The following is an 18646-nucleotide window of genomic DNA, read 5'->3' as shown; positions in this document are numbered from 1 at the left end:
GATTCGCCTTTAGACTGTAATCTCTTCGAGATCCGGGAAGCGGGTACCTTCCGGTATCGGCAGTGCAGTACCTGAAATATCCTAGTTACTCAAGTAATATGTAATGAATGAACAGCCGAATCCGCAACCTGTTGAACGAAAGAATGAATGAACTCTCAATACAAACTCCCTCCGTCCTACGGGGCTCCACGGTGAAAATGTTGCTCTGATTCAGCAACAGCATTAAAATCTTTGATCTGTTGGAGGGAAAGGAACAGGCAAACAAGACGGACAGGAAGGGGCAAAAAGACAAAAAAAAGAGAGGACGCGCGGCCAATACGCGTGCCGCTCTGGGTGGCGGGCGCCGCCGCAGGCCCCGCCCTGCCGGCGTTTGTGCGCGTGCGCCGGCTGGAGCGCGGCCGCTGGTCCGAGCCCGGGCGCCGGGGGCGCGCAGCCGGGAGAGTGTTTGACGTGGCAGTTCCCAGCCCAGCTGCAACTCCGCGAGCGAGACCAGCCTGTGGGGACACCGGCCCGAGGGGAGGCACGGCAGGAGAAGCGGCCTCCGCGGGAGCTGGGTCACCGGGGGCAGCCGGCACTGGGAGCAGAGCGCAGGCTCTCGGAAGCCCGGCGGCGTGCGGGAGCCGACCAGGTAATGCCTCGCCCAGCCTAGCTGCGCTCCGGCGGGACCCTCCCCAGGCACAGCTGGAGTGGGGTGCGGTGCCCGGACGGGGGTCGGGGGTGGGCAGAGGCTGGATGCTCACCTGTGGCAGGGCAGCGGAGGAGACCTCCTACTTTGCTCCTTTAGCCCCTTCGTGCAGTTTAATAATGGGGGTGGGGTGGGTGGGCGTGGGCATTTTTTACCCGCCCCCATCTTTGTGTCTGGGGATGCTGGAACTAACTCCCTGATTACGGCCCTCAGTAGCCACGGTATTCCAGTGTCGCTGCCAGTGGTTTTCTTATCTCCGTATCAACTTAATTTCCCCTTCTTTGGAGGAAGGGAATGTTGGAAATTCTCATGGTAATATTGGCAGCTGTATCTTCAAGCTTCGGGACAGCCTGATAGTGAAACTGATTTGTCCAAATCCGAACTTGGCCCAGGGTGAGATTCCATCTTAGCTGGAATGGTCGAGTGACAGCGGACTGGGGGTTGTCCTGGGCTTGAAGCTCCCCAGATTTTGAGCCTCGGTCTGCTCGTGGCAAGTGGCTTTCTGCCATGTTGCCTCTTGAAGCTGAGTCAGGTTTCTGTAACTTGGGGCTCCGGGTGAGGAAGTTTGACGTGGCAAACTGGATTGCGTGGGGAAGCAAATTCCTGCCAGGACCAGTTAAGAGGGACCCAACTGCTTCCTGCTCTTTGGAGTGAACATCCCTGCCTTTCCTTTCTGTCACTCAGCAACAGGCTGCTACGTAGGTGTGTTCCTGCTGACTTCCTAAATGCGCTTGGTTGGATGAGCTTGACCAAAGCTCAGGCTGCCACGTCTCTCTCCGCTAAGTGGGAGGAGGGAAAATATATTGTCAGTAACACAGTGGACCAACAGGCCTATCTCTCCTTTCTTTAGATCTCCCTTTCCAAGGAGAAGAAAGTGATCTTATAATATTTTTACTTCGTTGCTTTAATTTTGGAGTCTTAGAGTTTAATATGAAAACGAAACCAAATGAAGAAGGCAGTTTCCTGAATATAGATTTCAGACCTTAGCAGGTTGCGCTGAACTTTTAGCTTAAAAGGTAGCATCATAAAATAACAAAAGGAAGAATATTCCTATGCTGGGTGAAGAAACTGGAGAGAAATCGTAGAAGCATTGTTTTATATCTGGAGAGGCTTTTAGAAGCTTTATTTTGTAAGAGGGAACTGATGCCCAGAGAGGTTCTTCAGCTTATTCCATGTCACACAGCTAAGTACTGGCAGATTTGTAGTGTAAACCCACTTCTCTTGCCAGGATTCAGAGCTTTTTCTATTATAATTTTTTTTAAGAATAGTTCTATGAAATGTCTCTTATTTATGAAACTTGGAGAAAATGACAAATTTAAAACAAATTGATATTTGGGTTCTGAGTAGAATCAAGATAGATCTGTTGTATTTGTGAGTTGTGTGTGTGCCTAAACACATATGCAATTGGACTTTTTTCCTTAGTTTCTTAAATATATGTGCATATGTTCTTAGAGGTATGATATTTAAATCAGTAAGAAAGTCTGTCACCTTTGACTGAGAAACCACTGACAACTCTCAAACAGTTGTAGGCTGCCACCTAAAGTCAGTCCATTATCAACTTATCTTCTGCTAGATTTGTTGGACTTTTGATTTCTCTTTATCCTAACTGCCTGATTAAAATGACTAATGAGGTTAGCACTAAACTGACACAAGTCAAAACATCTGGTTGCAGACTACTACTGGCAGTTCTGCTGGTCAGTCAGTTGAATGGCAAGGTGATTATTGCCAGTGACAAGCTCTGTGCTGTAATGGGGCTGTGGAAACCAAAGGCACCAAAATAGTAGATACGTTTATGAGAGACTCTCTGTGAAACAGTTTAGTCTTACAATGAAAAAGTGGTTGGCAGCTGTTATTCAGGATTTCACGCCTGAGAATTTGCCTAGGGCTATAGAAGTGAGTTGCTGAGTTCCACAGAGCTATGGTTAGAGCCTTTTTAGGGGGTAGTGATATGATATAGTGTATGATATGAAGCTGTCTCATGCACCTGATAATTGTACCTTTCCTCAAACCATCATAAACATTTATTAACAGTGTTTATATTTTTAATAAAGTTAAGTGACTCAAACCCTCTTGTTAACAATTTCTTTTATCTGTTGCAGGGTTCTTTTATAGAACTGTTACTTGGAATGATATTTTCATAATGAGTCAACAAGGCTATGTGGCTACACCTCCTTATTCTCAGTCCCAGCCTGGAATAGGCCTTTCTCCACCGCATTATGGGCACTATGGGGACCCATCTCACACAGGTTCTCCACCAGGTAAAGTGCATTATTTTGACCCATATGTGATTATTGAATCTCAGCCTCAGAGACATAAGATGTTCTGAAAGAGCTTTGGAAGAGTTGAATGGTCATTATAGATGATGCAATGGCTTGAGATTATAGGATTATTTGTTAAAAGCCTACCTCATTAGTTTGGTTATTGCATGGACCAGAATGAGTTTGTTTTTTAAATATAGATGAAAACAAAGACACTTGCTGAGTGTTTTGTTTTTACTGTTAGACTTGCTCTTGCTATTAATCAGTGGTGTGAGGTTATTGTAAACACTAAAAACCCCCACAAATTATGTATATATATATATATATGTATATATACACACACTATATACTAAATATATGTATATTAAATATATACATATGTTGATATTGGAAAAATATCATTAGATTTGTATGCAAAAGATTACTCAGTGATGATAATAACAAGAAAAACATGGCCTTGCTTTGAAATCATTATTGAATAATATTGGTTGCCTTAAAATATGGTACCCAGCAGGGAATCTTGGCTTTGGAGCAGAGGTGGGAGAAAAAGGAATAGTGGAGTGGGATTGGTATTGCTCTGATGGCAGTTGACACGATGAAGTCACCTCCTGTTATCAAGGGGCTGCTCTGAGGGACCAAGTTTCAGCGTCAGAAGTGAGGCTAATACCAGCTTGTTTCAGTTCTGATGATCCCAGATTCCCTAAAAATATTTGTGTAAGACAGTTCTTGGGACTTCTGAGGGAATTCTGAGGAATTCAGTTCAAATCCTTGGTGGAAATGGGCTGTGTATAAATCAATGAGTGTCTCTTGGGGTTCACTAGGACTGACTCAGGTATGTAGGATCCAGGCTGTGCTGAGTAGCATGTATGGGGTGCAGAGTCAGCCAGGGGTGAGGAAAGCCTCTAGGGAGGCTTGGTGGTAGCAGCCATGCACAGTTTGCTGTAGAAGATGCTGTGAGACTGTGAATTTCCTGTGGGAAGTCACTCTGATGACTTAGTCTGCCCATAATTTTTTTTTTTTTTTTTTGCGGTACGCGGGCCTCTCACTGTTGTGGCCTCTCCCTTTGCGGAGCACAGGCTCCGGAAGCGCAGGGTCAGCGGCCATGGCTCACGGGCCCAGCCGCTACACGGCATGTGGGATCTTCCCGGACCGGGGCACAAACCCGCGTCCCCTGCATCTGCAGGCGGACTCTCAACCACTGCGCCACCAGGGAAGCCCTGCCCATAATTTTTAAAAACCTCCAGATGAGGCATCCTCCTCTTGTCCAGGACCAGTCCTCCCCATAATATTTCTAGGTCTGGATCCTGTAGGAAGCATTTAACCCATCTTTCTCTGGTTTCTTTCTGTCCGGTGGTTCATTCCCGCTCAGCATTTATATATAATGACAATTATAAATTTCTCTTTTTTGCATGCTTTCCATGTATCAAAAACTGGTCCTAAAAGATTTACGTGTATTATCTTCTTTAATCCTCATGCAGTGCTACTCAGGACATTATTAGCCCTATTTTGCAGCTAAGAAAACTGAATGTCTGGTACACAATGATGTATCCAAGGTCACAGAGCTGGTGGTGTAGCCAAGATTCATGCCCCGGTCCCTCAAGAAAACAAACAACAAACTCCAATACACACCTAAGTACAACATTCAGTATTATTCACTTTTCCTACCTGTCTTCACAGCTATCTTCTTAAACAAGTACTCACTTCACTCAATCACTCTCCATCCTTGCTTTGCAGCCCCTCCATGGCTCCAGGTGGTCTCTACTCCATAGCTTGGGCCCCATCCACCCTTCCCCTTCTCCCACCGGGGTCATTGGTGGCCTCCTGTTACCAAATGCAGTAGACGCTGTCCTGTCCTCTTTTGAATTTGACACCGTTTACTGCTCTTATTGTACAAAACCCTTTTCTCCTTTGGTTTCAGTGACACTATCCTTTTGTTATTTTTCTTGGTGGGTTTCTGGACATCTTCTAAGGAGTTCCCACCCCTCTACATGACCCTTAAGCAGTGCTGTTTCTCCTCCTTTCTTCTGCCTCCACCTCTCTTTTCCTCTCACTCTGTAGACTTTTTCCCTTAACCATATCATTCCATATAAAGTACTAGTCTCTCAGATCTATTTCTCCAGTTCAGATGTCTCTCCTAAACTCCAAATCTGTATTTTCAACTGCCCACCTCTTTACATAGGTATATCAAACTCATGTCCAAAATAATTCAGTATTTTTTTATAAAACCTATTTTTTTCTGATATTCTGTATCTCACCCGGCAGCTATCATTCATTCAGCTACCCAAATTAGAAAGTTTCACTGTTTAAAAAAAATCTCTTCCTTTTACCTTCTCTAATCCAAATTCTTCTGGGGTAATCGTAAATGTCTTTTCTACCTACTTCCTCCTTTTTATCCCGTTGTCACTATTCTTGTTCCAGCCATCCACCTCTCGCCTGGATTACTAACATGGTCTCTTAACCCTCTCTCCAGTACTGCCTTTCTCCAAACATTCAGCCCTGTGCTGGAGAGATAGCCTGCAAATCTAATTCCGACTTTCTTTTGCTTCAGACCTTTCCAGGACCACCAGAAAGCCAACCCGTGCCTCTATGTTCTTCCTCCCAGCAGGGCATACCTCACACTCCTCCTTCAGACTCAGTTCACGTGTGGTGCTTGCAGGCATTTCTGACCATTATTCGTCCTCAAGCTTATTTGTAAATCCTCTTCTCCTGTGTTCTCTAACACCTGTGCAGCCTCACTACAATTTACCATTATGTGTATAATAGATGTGCCTGACCAGAGAAGGTCTTCATTCAATGTATGTTCGATGAGTGAGTGAATGACCAGCTGCTGCATTCATCAGCAAAACACTCAGGTGTTTACCAATAATATAAAAAAACTGTCTTTGTTGGATTAAATCCTTCATGCTTTAATTTAAACCTCTTTCTCCTTATTCAATTCTCAGATGGATACCAGGCTATCCGACTCTGTATACGTACCTTTCTGTAAATTATGGTGTCTTTGTTTAATGATTTAAGGCGGTCGCTAAATTACCCTAGCCTCTATTTCTCTGTGCTGAATGACCTTAGATCTCTTAGTCTTTGGTCATCACGTGCCTTCTTTTCTAGCCTTTTGGTGATCCTTTTTTTGTGTGTGTGTGACAGACACAGGCAACTTAGCTGTAGTTCCTTGAAATATCTATTTTACTGTAGATGTGGCCAGTGCTAAGTCTTGGTTTGAATTTCTTACATACCATATTGCCATTTGTGCCTATTGTGTAATGCTAGTGCTATATAATAACAAATATAACAGATTTATTGAGTGAGCAAAATACTTGTGGAGATACGACAATGAATAAAATGAAACTAACCTCTGTCCTTATAGTACTTACTTATCTGGCAGGACATGCATTAAGGAAATTGACAGTGACAGTGTGGGGGAAGCACCATCTTGAGGAGGTAGTGGTGGGCTGCAAGCCCACAGTGGGTGCACCTAACCAAGGCTTACAGGTGAAGGGAGTCTTCCTGGAAGGAAAGACCCGAAAGATGAGTGAGAGTTGGCCAGGTAGGGAGGCAGCTTGCTGGGGTTGGGGAGGTGCCACTTTTGAGGACCTGCAAGAGGTTTACCATGGCTGAGGTATAGAGTGTGAGCAGTGAGAGGCGCCTGAAGTGGAAAGTGGGGCCACTAAGACTTTATTTAGGCTTTATTCTAAGGGCCGTGGGGTGCTGCTGAAGCATTGTAAGCTGGGAAGGGTCACGATCCCGTGTATATTTTTCAGTTACACTCCACATTAGGAAGAGTGTGGAGAAGGAATCAGAGTGGGCACACTGCTTTCTGGAGCAACGTTTCTTGTCCTCAGCACTGTTGACATTTGGGGCCAGCTAGTTCTTTGTTGTGGGAGGCTGTGCTGTGCATTGTAGGGCCTTTAGCAGCCTCTGTGGCTTCTGCGCATTATTATTAGATACCAGTGCTCCCTCTCCTCCCACAACCCCCGGCCCCAAGCCCTGGCAACCAAAAGCCCTAGACATTGCCTGTTGTCCCTTCAGGTGCAACATCGCCCTTGGTTGAGGACCACTGGTCTGGAAGCTGAGGGGCAAGAACTGTTGATGTCCTGGAACTGGGGCTGGGGGCTCTGGGGGTGGTGAGGCTTCTGATAAATAGTGAGCTTATGTAGGTACAGCACCAGGCACAGTGCCTCAGGAACAATAGTCATTACAGTTCTGCCCATATAATAGGGAGTTTATCTTTGTTTATTTTAGATAAACTTTTTTTTTTTTTAACAAATGGCTTTTAATTTTGGTTTTAGCTTGTCAGATCCAGGGCCAAATCCAAGATATGCTTTTCTGTGATGTTGTTTTGGTCGGGGTTCTTTTGCCAATAACCGAAGCCAGTCTAGCAGAAAGAGATTTGTAAAAGGGTATCAGGAAGCTAAGAGAATATTAGAGAGTCAGAGAACCAGGCTTGGGACTCTGCGGTCCATAGAGTGCACACCCTACATGGGGCTATTCCGTCAGCAGCCACTGCCTGTCTAACCTGGAGCCACCATCTCTGCCCTCTGGCCAGGATCTCCCAAAGGTGTGTGGCTTTGCTGAATTTAGAGCACATGGCAGCCCAGTTTATAAGGGAGTCTAGGAAATGCAGATTCCATCTTTCCAGCTCAGGACCATACAGAAAGGCAAACCAGAAAGGAATTGGAATTGGTATTGAGTAAGCTAGTCTATAAAATCTGTCACTGCATTAAAGACCCGTTTATGATTTTAGATATTTTTCTTTGAGCATAAGCATAGTTAGATCTTTCTCTTGGTATGGTTTTGATTTCCTATTAAAATTCTCATACCGCTCTATAAAGAACCTGATTTCTCTTTACCTCTGATCACTTATGAAAATGCCAGTGATGTGGCCAGGCGAAGACTATGACTTTGCAGATAACAGTGATACTGACTTCCCTTTGCCCTGAGTATAGAGTTCAAATGGCATCCAGGACTTTGCAGTCTGACCCCAACCAACCTGGACAACCTCTGCTCCAGCCACTTTCCCCACCATCTGTTCACACCGCACCTTTTGCCAGTCCCTGATCACACCATGCTCTCTCAGGTCTTCACTTGAGCTTTGCCTTCTGCCTGGAATCCCCTATCCTGTCTCTGTACTAAGACAACTCCTGCCTGTCCTTCAAGATTCTGCTCAAGTAGTCCTTCCTCTTTGAACTTTTCTTGATTCCCCTAGGAAGAGGTAGGTAGTCCCTCTGCATATCACAGCACTCGTCACAGGGCACTGTAATTGTCTACATGGTTATCTCTTCCCTAAGAGCTCTTCGTGCCTCAGAGGCACATTGAATGTATGTTGAACAAGAATGAGTTTGAATCATTGCTATACAGTTAACTTCCAAAAATAAAGGGATTGACATGTACACACTACTATATTTAAAATAGATAACCAACAAGGACCTACTGTATAGCACGGGGAACTCTGCTCAATATTATGTAACAACCTAAGTGGGAAAAGAATTTGAAAAAGAATAGATTCATGTATACATATAATTGAATCACTTTGCTGTACACCTGAAGCTAACACAAACAACATTGTTAATCGACTGTACTCCAATATAAAATAAAAAGTTAAAAAAATAAAAATAAAAGAGAAAGAACATTTTAGTAAGATTGGTGTATGACATTTCTGCTTGAGTAAGAACTGTTTTTTGTTTTGTTTTGTTTCGGTTTTGTTTTTAGAAACAAGTTAATATCTGCATCTCATGTACACATGACATGAGTAACTCCAAGAACAGTTTTTTGCTTTTCTAGACATATATATGAGGGTTGTTGATGAAATTGCTGTTTACCTACTTATTTAAGAAACGAGAATATCTTTAGTTTCTTGTAGTGTATGTGATTGTTTACTGCTTTAGTGCTAGTATTGTAGATTTTCTACTTTTGTCCAAAATAATGTTTTAAAAATGAAAATACAAGTGTGCATATAATTATGGTATATATGTCTTGTTAGAATATAAATCCTTGGAAAAAAAGGCAAGGGATATGGCCAGGGAGAGAAACTAAGATTTCTTGAGAGATTACCTTTATTTATTGGGCATTGTTCTGGATGCTTTTATACCCATTGCCTCATTTAATTCTCAGAACAATCCACAGAGATGGGGGACATTATTGCCATGGTATAGTGTTAAAAGCTTAGGTTTCGAAAGAACAACGTATCTTGTCAGGGTCACAGGTGTTTAATGGTAGGGGAGGAACACAAACTCTAGTCTGTGTGACTGCAAGTCTCATGTTTTTCTAACTTTGCTGGATTTGGGGTTTAAACTCTATGTAAAAATAAGAGTAATATTTGTTGTTTTTGTTCTTGGTATGTGGAAAATGGCTAAATATACTGTGACTGTAAAGGTAATATAAAATTTTTCTTAAGTTTGAGGAATCCTGTTTTAAGAAAAGAAACCTTTGTAAACGTTTCAATAATATTATTCATGAATACTGCCACCTTACTGTTTATATTTCATTCTGCATTAACCAGGCATCTGAGAGCATGCGCTCCAAAGTCTTGGCCAAAAAGTTCGTTCGGTTTTAAGTAAAAATAAAAGGCACATTTTTCGTTTCACCAAGAACTTTATTGAACAATGTATTCATTAACGTATTCATTAACCGAACGATCTTTTTGGCAAACCCAGTGTGACAATGTAAGAAATTCTTTCGGGGCTACTGCAAGGTCATCCAGTCACTTCCCTTACTGTCTGAGCGAATAAACTTTCTAGAAGAAGATAAAAGAAGAAAGGAGATGTTGAGTATGAAATACCATCATAAGGTCAAATGGAGGAGTGCACAGAAGCCAGCCAGGAGGTCACTGGTGATGGTGCCAGAGAGGAAAATGGGGTCAAAAGTAAATTGAATGGTAGAAAACAAACATATGGTTACCAGGGGGTAAGGGAGGGAGGGATAAATTGGGAGATTGGGATTGACATGTACATGCTACTACATATAAAATAGATAACTAATAAGGACCTACTGTATAACACAGGGAGCTCTACTCAATACTCTATCATGACCTATATGGGAAAAAAATCTAAAAAAGAGTGGATATATGTATATATGTAACAGATTCACTCTGCTGTACAGCAGAAACTAACACAACATTGTAAACCAACTATACTCCAATAAAATTTTTTAAAAAGTGAATTGAATGGCCTGGAGCAAAAACAAGTAGGATGGAAATAGAGAGAGCAAATAGAAGAAATATACTTTTTCTCTTTTTTTTTTCCTTTTAAAAGACTGAAAGAGGTGTTGCAAGTAATCTAGTCTAAGCCTCTCCTTTTGCAGTGAGGGAAAACTGACGTCCACAAAGATAAACTTCTTGCCCAGAGCCATCTATCTGCTAGTAAGTGGCTGGATGGGGCGTCGAACTGCTCTAACCCAAGCTCAATGATTTTTCTCCTGTACCATGATTTCTCTAGAAGGAGAGAAAAATGTCTGAGAATGGTTTTAAAGAGAAACCTTTAAAGATCTCTGTTGGAGAAGAGCTGCTTATAAATTAAAACGCCGGCACTGCCAAGAGCATCTCTTAATCACGTGTGATTCCGTATTTTGTATGAGTGACCGTGATGACTTGAGAAGTCCCTCAACTCTTGAGAATCCTGGAAAAATTATTAACTCTGAAGGCTGTGCTCTGGATTCATTGGAGAAACAGATGCTATTCTCCATTCGTGTTCCTCCTGCTGTAACTCAAATAAAGGCATTTTCAGAGGTCTTTTTCCCCCCATAATTGAGTTAGGATGTTTTGTGATGCCTCATACTGGTTTTTTTTTTTTTTCCAGATTTGTATTCTGATATCCAATGGACATTTTTCACTGTGTATTCTAGCATTCTTTGTGTGATAGTGTGTTCCATCAAGATGCCTCTCTACCAAATGCAAAGATTTATTTCTTCTATTTTAGTTTCTGTTTAGCGTTGAAAGGATTTCTGCTCTCCTATCATTGTGATGGTCAAATAATGATGCCACAGCCTGGCATTGGTAAGTCTGTGATGGTTAAAGCAAGTGTGAAGGAGAACTTGTTCTAACCTGTTTTTCCTCCTCCCCCGCCTATTTTTTGCATTTTTAACCTAATATCTTTGTGTCCTCTCTCTTTGCACTTTCATACTCTTCTAAACTCATGTCCTTCCCTTGCAGGTATGATGAAGCCAGCAGGGCCTTTGGGGGCTGCTGCCCCCGGGGGGATGTTGCCTCAGGGCCATCCGCCTCATGGACCCCATCAGTTTGGCCAGAATGGAGCTCATGCCCAAGGTCCTCCTCTTCAAAGGTGAGCGAGATTCCAGCCCTCATTTGTATAATCTACTAAAATTATCTTACAAGTCCCTTCTACACTTGCATGTTGGTTGATTGAAACTTTGACCTCCTGATACTGCCCACATCCTCAAAAGGATCTACTGGAAAACTGCTAGGACACAAAGCATTTAGAGAAGTTAGGCCAGTGGTAAAGCCTGTGGATTTGATGTGGAAGGCACACGGATGCCAGTGAGGGACTCTTGAAAGGCAGGGTGATAGTAAAAACAACACGGGGAATAAATCATCTGTGTTTATAAATTAAGGAAAGGAGAAGTTGGAGGCAGGCCTGGAGAAGCCAAGGTATGAGATGTGGGAGATGCTGGGACCATGCAACCCCTCAGGACTGTGCCCCAGGAAGGGAGTCCGCATCACACCTTCCTTGCTGGAATCCCATTGTTGTTTGTCCTGTGAGGTGTTGCTGGTGAGAATCCCAGTGCCAAGCTGTACACAGTGTTTACGTTGGAATTTCTCCAAGGATCACCCAGAGGCTTCATTTCCCAGGTTCCTTTCTCAGGTTGTCAGGCTGCAAGGTTGGGGTTGGTGGAGGAGTAACCCTTCTGGAGGATTCTGGACCTTGCTGATGGTGAGGCCATTTCATTACCCTTTGAAGGAGCCTGTAGTCCCTGCTAGTGGGAAAACTCCTTCTGGAATGTTTTAAATCATCAAGTTCATTCACTGACAGGGCATTTGTGAGGTTGACATTCCCTGGCTCTTGTCTATTGTGATAACATTTGCCGTTGACGTGGTAGCTCTCAGATGCAGAGTGAAGGTTGATGTAGGAATCACTGGATGAGTGAGTCTGAGTAATTGGGTTTACATGGGATCATGGTTTGAACAAGGAGCATGAAGTCAAATGGCCTGACTCAGGACCTGCCCCTCCTGTCTCTTGCCTAAATAGCATGGTGGTGAGGCACGAGGGGAGGGCAGAAAGCCTGAACCAAGACGTTGCCTCTGGTTCAAGCAATTCACTAGCCTTGTGATGCTGGTGACGTTGCTGGGCCTCTAGACCACATTTTCCTCCCTTGTAAAATGAGGAAGTAGAATTCTCAGTCCAGAGTATAGAGGAGAAAATCTGGAGAAGTACATTGTTGTGAACTGCCAAGCAAGTCAGATTTTTTTTTTAAAGAAATGCAAAAATTGAACAGCCACTTTAAAGTTAAGAAAAGATTTGAGTCACTGGTATTAGCCTAGATTGGATTGATCTTTTTGGTTATTTCTACTTGTTTCACTTGAATTAGGTTGCTTAGGAGTAGGTAAATCACAGACGTTACCATCAGACCTATCTAAGCTGTGTGATTGTGAGCTCAGCACAGCGTCTGGCACAGTGACTAATAGAGGCTCTAGGGTCGGGCACGTTTGATACCCTTGGCTCAGGGAGTTCTGGCTGGATAAGTTACTCTGCCTCTATGTGCCTTGGTTTCCTCATCACAGTTGTAACAATAATGGTGTGGTGGTGAGGATTTTGATCACTAATCCATGCAAAAAACCTTGCACAGTGCACAGCGCCCGTGAAAGACAATGCATGTTAGCAGTTATCAGCACCGTTTCCACTGGATATGGAAAGTCTACGGTCTCTTGCTTGCCCTTCCTACTAGCTCAGTGTTGCTACCCACCACAGCTCGGTTTAGGAATCTGCCTTTATTGTGATTCCCACGGAAGCACTGACAGATTTTGCCCCATCTCTTCCTCCTCCACTGTTCACTTGCCTCAACTTGAACTGTGAATTAAAGGTTGGAAATGGGATTTAAAGATGGAAAAGTCTAGTATTCAGGCTAAGCCTCCATGGTGAGGCTACCTAGCCTCATGGGACGTATTTCTGTGTATACAGTTCAGTGCAAGCGCAAAGGGCTCAGTGACTGTGCAGGTGAATCACACCAGTCTGATAACAGGGGTTGTCAGAGAGCATAGATCCCATATGACCTGGCTATGGTTATAGCACTTCAGGGAGTCATTTGTACTTAGAGGACCCATCATGGACCCATCATAGAAAGCTTTTGATTTTTACCATATCTAAACTGTTGAATAAAAACGTGATTAATTCAGAGTCATTATGTTGATTTAAATTTTAAAATTATAAGTTTTATTTTTAAATGTTGCTACTTCAAAGGTAATGTTTCCTAAAACTTAAAAATCATACCTAATCACTTGTCTTTTGGTGTTGGCTAAGGCAGAATAAATGTCTTAAACTTGTAAGTGGTACTAAAGTTATCTACAAAGTGTTACTGCTGGGTGGGATTAATCTCCTAAATAAATTCTATAACCTAAAGTTCCATTTTTTAATTATGGGGGAAAAGTCCATTGTAAGTATTCTATTTTGACCAAGAAATGGCATATTGGGTGGGAAGGAAGGTTGGAAGGAGACTCGTCTTCCCAAATCGAAGCTATTATTAGGGTGAATCTAATAAGAAATTGGTTGCAATTTAAAAGGAGAAAACAAGAAAAATAAGAGAAATACATACTTGTTTTCTCTTCCATTTGTGTGTGTATGTGTAAAGCAATGACATGATTGGGCAGAGCTTTTGTTTTTCTCTAGTCTATGGGCTGAGTATTTAAAAATCTAGATTTTGTATCAGTCAAATCTTGAAAAATTTGGTACCTTATCTCCAAATTCTAACAAACTTCAGCATATAGCTCACTTCTTACGCAATTTGTTGTAAACTTGAAAATGAAAAATATTTGAGGTTGAGCAGGCCACAGACAACTGAGTCAACTCTCCAGAGGTTTAGGGTTAAACTGAGGCTAACTTTTCATGTTTTGTAAATCCTCTGGTTATGATCCTTTATGGTTCTTTTTGGTTCTTTTTGATGGTGAATCTGCCCTCTTCTGACAGTCAATGAAACAGTTAATTAAAATATGTAATTGAATGTTTCTCAGCCCAGAAATATGTTAAATGAAGTAATGAATGAGAAATATTTAAATCTATATGATTTTTAATTCTAACCACATTATATTTACAGCAGGGAAAGGGATTGTTCCATTTTTATGGATTGAAAGCTGAAAGCTACAGAGAACTAAGTGTCTTGTCCATGCTCACACACCAGCTCTCCAGGCTACGGTCAGGGGCCTGGATTCTCACCTAAGCTCTGACACCCACATGCTATGTGGTCTTGGATAAACTAATTTAGTAAAGTAATGAAATTGAAAAATATTAAACCACTCTGTATGTTTAATATGTTTTGTTAATCTCTTTTTTCATATGTATGTCAGAATTTTTTTTAATACTTTTTTTTTTTTTTTTTGCCGTACGTGGGCTTCTCACTGTTGTGGCCTCTCCCATTGCGGAGCACAGGCTCCGGACGCGCAGGCTCAGTGGCCATGGCTCACAGGCCCAGCCGCTCTGCGACATGTGGGATCTTCCCAGACCAGGGCATGAACCCGTGTCCCCTGCATCGGCAGGCGGACTCTCAACCACTGCGCCACCAAGGAAGCCCTAAAAGACTTTTTATTAAAAAATTATTTAATAAAAGTTACCCTTTAATAGTATTTTATTTTTACTTTTAATTTGATAATATTGCATTTAAAATCCAGATCTGTTTAAGACTTAGTTGATCAGAAAAAAAAAATTTGTGAATTTCTGACTCCTAACTCCTAGGATATGTATTACGCAATGAATGATGAGTTGGTTTTTTTGAGTCAAAAAGTAATAGCTAATGGTGTGCATTCTTTCATTCTGTATTTTAAATCTTTAACCTTTTGTTAAGTTAAAAAAAATACTTGAGGGTGCTTGTCATAACTTCCATTTGAAACATATTTCATCCTACCTGTACTATCTCTATAAAAAATGATTCACAGAATGTTATATTTTAAAAATATTGTTAACATCTGTGAAATATCTCTGAACATGTTTTGGGGAATTTTTTTCTCAAATGATTAAATAACACTACCCACCCCCTCCTCCCATTAACTGCTGGTTAGCCCAAGCCCTGTAACCATACTTCACACTACAGCCACTAATACATTCTTGTAGAGAATGTACATTCTGCCTGTGTGCAATTGTTTCATTTATCTATGAAACCCCATGCATGAGTTTTAAGAAAAAGACAAAAAGCATCATTTCTTGAGAAAAAGAAATGATTTCTTTTTATGATGCAGTGGATTTACAAAACATATCTTTAAGACAGTTCTCAAAATCATTTCTAAGTGATCATAAAGATACAGTCACAAAGCATTTTAGTTTTCTTGACTTCTGGTCTATTGAGCATTAGCCCTAACATAGATTAGGCTGTGATGGACTCAGCTTCCTAAATTGATTTCCAAAACTTGTTCTTTGTTTATGTTAGAATTTTTTTTTTCTGGCTAGGTGTCTTGATATGTTTAGCATGTAAGCATAGATATGGGATGATGCTACATGATTCATTTTGAGCTCACATTGAGGTTAATTAAAGATTTAGTGTATAACTGCTATATTTAAAATGGATAACCAACAAGGACCTACTGTTTAGCACAGAGACCTCTGCTCAATGTTATGTGGCAGCCTGGATGGGAGGTGAGTTTGGGGGAGAATGGATACATATATATGTATGGCTGCGTCCCTTTGCTATGCACCTGAAACTATCACAACATTGTTAATTGGCTATACTCCAATATAAAATAAAGAGTTAAACAATAAATAAATAAAAGATTTAGTGTATAATATCAGTCATTTTCCTGGTGCCACTAGATGGGCTGATTTAATTTTACAAGTTACTGACATTTGTTGTATGTCATTTGCATATGAGACTATATGATATTAACACCCCTTTCTCTCTCAGATTTCCTGGCCCTCCACCTGTCAACAGTGCGGCCCCCTCCTATGCACCATACTCACCCTCTACACAATCGTCTTACCCAAGTCCGGTGTCCACTTCATCCGTTGCCCAGCTGGGCACTCAGCTCAGTACTATGCACGTCAACAGCTATGGTAACAATTTCATTATTCATGCTCATTGACTGTCTTGTCTCATGAGTATTTTTACTAAGAAAGGTTTTCTTCAAGTTCAAAATAGACATACCTCTGGCATACCATATTGAAGTAGTACTTGGACATTTTCATATAAATCATCTGTATTATGTATACAATAATTATTTTTTTCCAAATCATGCTGCCATTTATTTCAAGATAATTGAAGGACCCTCAGAATACCTTATGTTCAACACCAGATCAATAAAGAACAAAAAATGCTGACTTCACAAATAAACATTAGACCAGTGAAATTATTTTAAGAAATGTGAGGGTAGTTTAACCCTGTGTTTATTGTGAGGCCCCCAAATCAAAAATATAATACTCTTTGTTTCACAGTGCTTTTTTGTTGTTGTTGTTGTTTTTAATATAAATTTATTTATTTATTTATTTTGGCTGCGTTGGGTCTTTGTTGCTGTGTGCGTGGGCTTTCTCTTGTTGTGGCGAGCAGGGGCTACTCTTCGTTGCAGTGCGCGGGCTTCTCATTGTGGTGGCTTCTCTTGTTGCAGAGCACAGGCTCTAGGTGCATGGGCTTCAGTAGTTGCAGCACGTGGGCTCAGTAGTTGTGGCTCGCGGGCTCTAGAGCGCAGGCTTAGTAGTTGTGGCGCACAGGCTCAGTTGCTCCACAGCATGTGGGATCTTCCCGGACTAGGGCTCGAACCCGTGTCCCCTGCATTGGCAGGCGGATTCTTAACCACTCCACCACCAGGGAAGCCCCACAGTGCGTTTTAATTCTGCATTTAGATCATGGGAAGAATGAAAGCTCAGATGCTGTGGGACAGAAAAGGGAACAATAGGAGAGAAAACAGTTACAGTACTGCGATTAACATCAATAGCAATGTTGTATAAGAGCCATAGACATTTTCACTGGAACAACAGCATAGTCAGCCATTTATCTTGATGGCAAATGTTTTCATTACTTAAAGTTAGTTTCTTAAAAGTATCAGTAAAAAAATCCCCTCAGAGTATTTCTTTTTACTGGTTTCAAAATGGCTGAGTCTCCAAAGCAGCAACAGTACAGTTTCACATAATCAAAGAAAGGAAAAAATAATCTGGTTTTATGATTTCTAGCATAATTCAATAGAATTTTAGTGGCCCATCCCTTCTTCTTGGTTATTTCTACCTACTTCCAAAATCCATTCGATCAAGTCAAGCACAGGATGCAAATAATTTATTGACTGAGTGAATAATGCTTGTCACGCCAAAAAACTTTTTTCTTCTGTATGATTTTCTATATTCTGTACCAGGTAAAATTCCTGAATTAATGCCATGAGTCATGAAAAGTGAATGCAACTGAGTTAAAATTTATCCTACTAATTTTCTCACTATCATTATAAATGTTGCTCTACTTGTATACAGTACTCCAAATAGCATTTGTGTCACTTTCTAAATGATGATTTCATCTTGTGGGGAAAAAAATGTGACTTGTACGGGTGCCTCCTTGCTTTATTCTGAAAAGGAAGTGTCCTTGTTGTATACGTGGTAGAAGTCAGAGTGTTGAGAAGTGTGGCATTTAGGTGAGCTGGTCTTTTTCTGGCCTAGGTTCGGGCATGGCTCCCCCCAGTCAGGGCCCCCCTGGCCCTCCATCAGCAGCAGCAGCATTCCAGGGTCCTCCACGGTCTACACAGCCATCCATCTTGCAGCCTGGATCTCAGGTTCTCCCACCACCACCCACTGCACTAAACGGCCCCGGTGCCTCACCCTTGCCTCCATCAACGCACAGACAAGACGGGCTCCCCGGACCTGCTCCTACGAACTCCCAGTACCAGCCTCCACCTCTTCCAGGACAGACCCTGGGCCCTGGATATCCTCTGCAGCAGGGTAAGGTGGACAGGGCTCAGAGGAAGGCCTTGGGTCCCCTGGGGGTACCCTTAATTGGGAATCAGATTTGTTCCTATGTTACTAGGCATCTATCACTTACTGTTTTTGAATAGTGTGGCAAGTGCAAAGTAAAGAGGAACTGTAAATATTCACGTTTAACTCCCTGCCTTATTTAATATGAAAAATGCAAGGTGTTTGACTGAACAGTATAATATTGTCAGTGAGCCCTACATCTGGGTTTGGGGATTATAATAATTTCTTTTAAAAATTTTTTCCAAGCAGCCAACTATGGCCCCCAGATGGCAGGTGCACAGCTCTCCTACCCAGGAGGCTTCCCCGGAGGTCCTGCACAGATGGCTGGTCCACCGCAGCCCCAGAAGAAGCTGGATCCTGACTCTATCCCCAGCCCAGTAAGTGCTCTTCTCACTCTCACAGTCTACCTAACAAAAAACCATTCTTCATTCATTGTTCTCAGAAACTCTTCAGTTTGTTAGCATTTATCCTGTCCTTTATTGTCAAAGCACAATACCCATCACATGGATAAGGCTTGCTTCCTTCTGTGTATGTATGGGGGTGGTGAGGGTGGGTTATGTCATACCAGAGGTCTCCATGAGAGAAACAGCCTGTGCAGATTTTTTTTTTTTGGT

At 42.0% G+C, this 18646-nt stretch overlaps 1 protein-coding gene across 2 annotated transcripts in view; it reads left to right on the top strand.

Annotated features, from left to right (window-relative positions):
• Positions 1-391: 391 nt before the first annotated feature.
• The window catches only part of SEC24D (SEC24 homolog D, COPII coat complex component), a 111648-nt gene continuing 93393 nt past the window's right edge, over positions 392-18646 (top strand). The window contains exons 1-6 of one of the 2 annotated variants that reach the window (XM_060105365.1): positions 392-628; positions 2785-2943; positions 11084-11213; positions 15991-16139; positions 17721-17999; positions 18282-18409. In XM_060105365.1, the coding sequence (XP_059961348.1) occupies positions 2826-2943; positions 11084-11213; positions 15991-16139; positions 17721-17999; positions 18282-18409 (804 nt within the window). In that variant the 5' untranslated portion in view covers positions 392-628; positions 2785-2825. Of the gene's footprint in view, positions 629-2784; positions 2944-11083; positions 11214-15990; positions 16140-17720; positions 18000-18278; positions 18410-18646 lie in introns of both variants that reach the window. The other variant, XM_060105359.1, reaches the window with a different exon arrangement.

This window comes from Mesoplodon densirostris, chromosome 1, assembly GCF_025265405.1.
Source record: "Mesoplodon densirostris isolate mMesDen1 chromosome 1, mMesDen1 primary haplotype, whole genome shotgun sequence".
Taxonomy (NCBI): Eukaryota; Metazoa; Chordata; class Mammalia; order Artiodactyla; family Ziphiidae; genus Mesoplodon; species Mesoplodon densirostris.
The sequence above is the reverse complement of the archived record's forward strand: the minus strand, read 5'-3'. Positions and strand labels throughout refer to the sequence as shown.